This window comes from Colletotrichum fioriniae (genome assembly GCF_027942845.1).
Source record: "Colletotrichum fioriniae strain IMI 355084 chromosome Unknown scaffold_13, whole genome shotgun sequence".
Lineage (NCBI taxonomy): Eukaryota > Fungi > Ascomycota > Sordariomycetes > Glomerellales > Glomerellaceae > Colletotrichum > Colletotrichum fioriniae.
In genome coordinates this window covers 1263972-1267957 of record NW_027076849.1, presented here as the reverse complement: position 1 = coordinate 1267957, position 3986 = coordinate 1263972, and the positions used below count along the sequence as shown (strand labels likewise).

The window sequence follows — 3986 nt, the reverse complement described above, 5'->3', positions numbered from 1 at the left end:
AAAGGCGTTCGATAAGATAAGTTCCTGGCCGGACTCAGCCACTCGGTCGGGCGAAGAGGTATCCATAAACATCGTAGCTGTCAATCAGGTCAGATCATGTCAGACCCGGTAGATGATTGACGGCTGGGTGAGAGATGTGGAGACCGGAAGACCCCGTCGGCGCCGACTCGGCACGGCTTGTTAACTGTGGAAAATGAATGTTGAACGACAAGTTGTGAGAGCGTGCATGTGCTTGAGCTTGTGCCGTGTTGACATCTTTCTGACGTTGCGTAGCATTGGATATTGCTGCTGTAGCAATGTGCCGTCGTTCATGTCCATTGGAGGGCCCGTGTGGGTTGTTTCAACCTCGACGGGGTGACCATGTGACTGAGTCGAAGCGAAGTCGAGAAGAATCCAAAGGAGACTGCCCCACTTTGTCGAAGTGCACATTGCAATACATTTCGATACTCTCTTCTAGTTCGAAGCAGAGTAGAAGTGAAGAGAAGAAGAAAAAAAAAAAGCGTCGATCAGACCGCGGAGTTTATTGGTAACTCAGACGCGGGTCTGGGGAAACCGCCGACCTGTGATGCTGATCCTTGGCGAAGGAATGTGGTCTCACTCTTAGGGAGACACTGTCAGACAAGACTGTGTCTGTCGGGTCCCTGGACGACTGAGTGAGATCCCAGTCATAACCGAGCCGAGCTGTGTGCTCTCACTGTGGTGCCTGGCGTGAAGTTGTCCTTCGCATGGTGGAGTACCTCAGCCATGTCGATGAGGTTGGCCATCATCGGCTGTTATTGGAGTAGTGTCCATGGAGTTGCAGACAAGGTGTGCTGCAGTTGGTTGGAATAAAGAAGATGGTGTCGGGTCCGTCGTATACTAATCCGTCACCTCAAGTTACATCCCGACTTATGGGTCGCTCATTTGTAGCCGACCATCTTGGCGCAGCGTTCGCAGTAGTAGAGGTTGTGAGCGATGCGGACCATTCCTGTTGAGCTGGAGTCGTCGGTGGAGGTGGCCTCGACGGACCTCGCGCAGCGCAGACAGCGAAGGACCTCGACGGAGGCAACGGGCCTGGAAATGGAGTCCATGCTGTGTCTGTAGGATGAGGATGCCGAGGAGAGGTCGGAGTCGGAGGATGACGAGGAACTGTAGTGGATCTTGGAGGGGCGCGAGCTCGAAGGCATGATGATGGTGTTGTTGGTGTTACTGTTGTGGAGTATCGTAGTAATTGTCCTTGTTGGTACTAGTGTTGGTGGTAGTGCTGATGTTGGTTTGCCTTTGGTATATTATCCCAAGTCGTTGTATGTTGTAAGTTGGAGTGGTATTGCAAGTGCAAGAGTTGGTAGGGAGAGTGAGGTCTCGAGATGTGGGCGTGGGAAGGCTTGATGATATATAATGAAGAGTAACTGTGGGAGGACGAGCAGTGTGGTGTCCAAAGGGGAGTGTGGGCGGCAGGGGTGAGGGGTCAAGAAAAGAAATAAGGAGGGTAAAAGCGAACACCAGGGTGTAATCTGTGTGTCTGGCAGGGGGGTGGGTGTGTGAAGGCCCCCGGGAAGAGAGGGGTGTGTGAGTTGTGTATGCTTGTGTGGGAGAACGGATCGTGATCGCAGGCCCAGCGTAATAATGCAAGCTTGCTTGGAAATGTGCAAGGCGCGACGGCCTATGGAAGTGTCGGCAATAAGAGAGACGGCCAACGGTCGCTCACTCACACTCCGTTGTCCGACTGAGCCGGGCTTGTGCAGGTTGTGCTTGGAGCAGTGGGTGGTGGGTGATGCGGCCCAGCAGGACAAGGATGGCGTCCCAAGAAGTCAGAAGGGCAGGGGGAACTGGTGGTCGTTCGAGGAGAGAGAAGGGGGGGCGTGTAGAATCAGGCACAAGACAAGACTGCTGAGAGTAAAGCCAAGCCCAGCCAAGCCGAGGGTGAGAGAGACGTGAGAGACTGTGAGAGAGAGAGGAGAGCGAGGGAGAACGGAAAGAGAGAGAGAGAGACAGAGGGCGTGACGGTGTTGTGACGGGTGGATGCGAGATGGTGTGGGTGGACCGTCAAAGTGACGGTTCGGAGACTGGCGAGACGGTCGATGCCGATTTGGAGACGGCGTGGTGATTACGGATGGGGGTGAGTCCCGCAAAGGGAGACTGGGGTGTGGAGTTAGTGCCATTTGTAACGGATACGGACGATGCATATGCATTATATGCGACAGCAGATGATAACGGAGCAGATGGAGAGAGTCTTACGGAAATATTCGTTCCAACGGGGCGCCGTCCAACGGAGGAGGGGCGTGTGCAGCTGAACGGCAAAACACAAACTGGGAGTCCTGGGCTGGGGTCGTCGTTGGATTGGGCAGATATCGGGAGAGTGTTGGCTGCAATATCTGAGTCGTAATAGCTTCTTCCTGACTTTCTTCCTTTGGGCAGTGCTGAGGCCGAAATGCGCGGTTTGTAACTCGACAAGCCCTAGGATACGGAGTAGTGTGACTCTTTTTTGTTTTTTTCTCTTTCTTTCTGTTTGAGGCCTGCCTGGATGAAATGTATTGGTGAAATGAGGCCTGCTCGCTCGCTTCGCACAGCGTAAGCGCCGGTACTGGAACCCTTGGGGATTTTTTTTTTCTGGGCGGTGTTGATTCGATGTGGGTTTTTCGATGACTTGTCAAATTGAACCCTTTCTTGTTGATCAGGTAACAATAGAACAACACGTCGGCGACCAGGCGGTATGACTCTTCCAAACCGGTGGATAGAGTTTCAATGTAAATGAACAACGAACCAGTCGAAGTTAAAAACTTGTCTACTCAAAGACTTTTTTTGTGTGTGAAAGGGTGAAGCAAAAGTGTTTGTTTACCGGTGAAGACAAACATTCAAGGGGTTGCGTCTTCCTTCGCGGCATGGAGATTGATGGGGACGTCGGCACTTTTAACACATCTCGCATGGGTTGGATTGGAAAGATGGAGCTCTGGAATTCAGGGTCCAAACCAAAGGAGAATTAAAAACAGAAGAAAAAAAAAAGTGATTGATCAGACTTCTAGACCTTTACTCCTGCTCCATCGTTTCCCGGACGCGCCCTCCCTGAGTGTAACTATTTTCCCATGTTGCGTTGCGCATATCTGGGTCCCGCGTTGGCATGTTTGTGCTTGAACGAAAGGACGATGAATATCCTACCATCGTCGATGCTATTACCCGGGGATCCCTAATTCCTAACAGCTGGGCCCCTCAAGACCCCCCCTCTTCCTAAGCCTCTCAGGCGATACCAGGCAGGGCAGGTCATCAGTCCGAGACGCTGGTCAAGAGGTGGCTTTGATTGCGCATCTCGATTACAGGACGGGTTGTGGAGGGTGTGGCGGAGAAGCGACATAAAACGGCGGGGGAACTTGAAGCTATGAACCCGTAGCGCCGAGTGTCAGTACGGATAGAGCAACGGGGTATGGATGTGCGCGCGTGTGTGTATGTCTGTCCGTTCATCCTTAGGTTCTTGCCAAAAGACTGATCCTGACTGTTTGACGGGTGGTCATGAACTTGAAGCCGGCTGTATTACGTGGAGATGTAGGCGTCTCATAGGGCGGCCGCGCGGAGCCCGTGGATTCTACGCGATGGGGTGGGCGGTACACACATCCACACTCACTGTCATACACACGTACCTTCACACACATGGACGGACTTGGCTTGAGGCACGGGAGGTGGAGGTTGTCAATGGTGGCAGAAGGAATAGGAGTTTCTGTTGGAGATTTGGCAAAAGTAGCGCAAGGTTTCATGTTTCTAGATGCCGCCCGCCCCCCCAGCCTAATGGAGATTCCCTCAATGTTCCTGAGGGGGCGTCTTGATCAAAATCTCCGAGCCACCGATGAATACCACCCATCATCAGGCCACTTCAATGATCAATCGCCGTTTTCAACATAACTTCAGCTGTCCTGTCCCAGCTGAATATCAGGGGACCTACGATCAAAAGAGCCAAGTCGCATCGACGGGGGCCACCCCAGATCGACAAAACGGAGACCCGAACCGTGGAGCACTGG

At 52.8% G+C, this 3986-nt stretch overlaps 1 protein-coding gene across 1 annotated transcript; it reads right to left on the bottom strand.

The window, feature by feature from the left end:
- Positions 1-899: 899 nt before the first annotated feature.
- On the bottom strand, positions 900-1166 carry N0V96_010075 (uncharacterized protein; the record flags this gene model as incomplete). The annotated part of the gene is made up of 1 exon (XM_053197449.2): positions 900-1166. The coding sequence occupies one exon, from the start codon at positions 1164-1166 to the stop codon at positions 900-902; it is 267 nt and encodes an 88-aa protein (XP_053045153.1).
- Between the last annotated feature and the right edge of the window lie 2820 nt (positions 1167-3986).